At 39.2% G+C, this 316-nt stretch overlaps 1 protein-coding gene across 1 annotated transcript; it reads right to left on the reverse strand.

Annotated features, from left to right (window-relative positions):
* Window positions 1-66: 66 nt before the first annotated feature.
* Window positions 67-288, reverse strand: OGAPHI_004660 (uncharacterized protein; the record flags this gene model as incomplete). Its single annotated transcript, XM_046205762.1, has 1 exon — window positions 67-288. The coding sequence occupies one exon, from the start codon at window positions 286-288 to the stop codon at window positions 67-69; it is 222 nt and encodes a 73-aa protein (XP_046060465.1).
* Window positions 289-316: the final 28 nt, after the last annotated feature.

Here is a 316-nt window from a genome sequence, read left to right on the forward strand (position 1 = left end):
TAGAAAAAATAGCACAAAGAAATTTATATTTTATAAGATGTCTTTTTATTCTTCAGTTATCCTGCTTTACTTTTGGAGCTGAGTTAAACTATCCAAAAGACTTTGAACATTGTTAGCAGGTTGTTGGTCCTGCTGGTTGGCAGCAGCAGATGGCGATACGGGATTTGTGGGTTGGTTCGAAGGTTGAACATTACCACCAAAGCTATTTTGGGGTGGCATATTTACTGGTTGTTGTTGTTGTTGCTGCTGCTGTTGGTTCTGCTGGGGTGTTTGCATTGACTGAATCATGTTTAAAATTTGTTGTTGGGAATCAGGC

Source organism: Ogataea philodendri, assembly GCF_020536065.1.
Source record: "Ogataea philodendri strain CBS6075 chromosome Unknown scaffold307, whole genome shotgun sequence".
Taxonomy (NCBI): domain Eukaryota; kingdom Fungi; phylum Ascomycota; class Pichiomycetes; order Pichiales; family Pichiaceae; genus Ogataea; species Ogataea philodendri.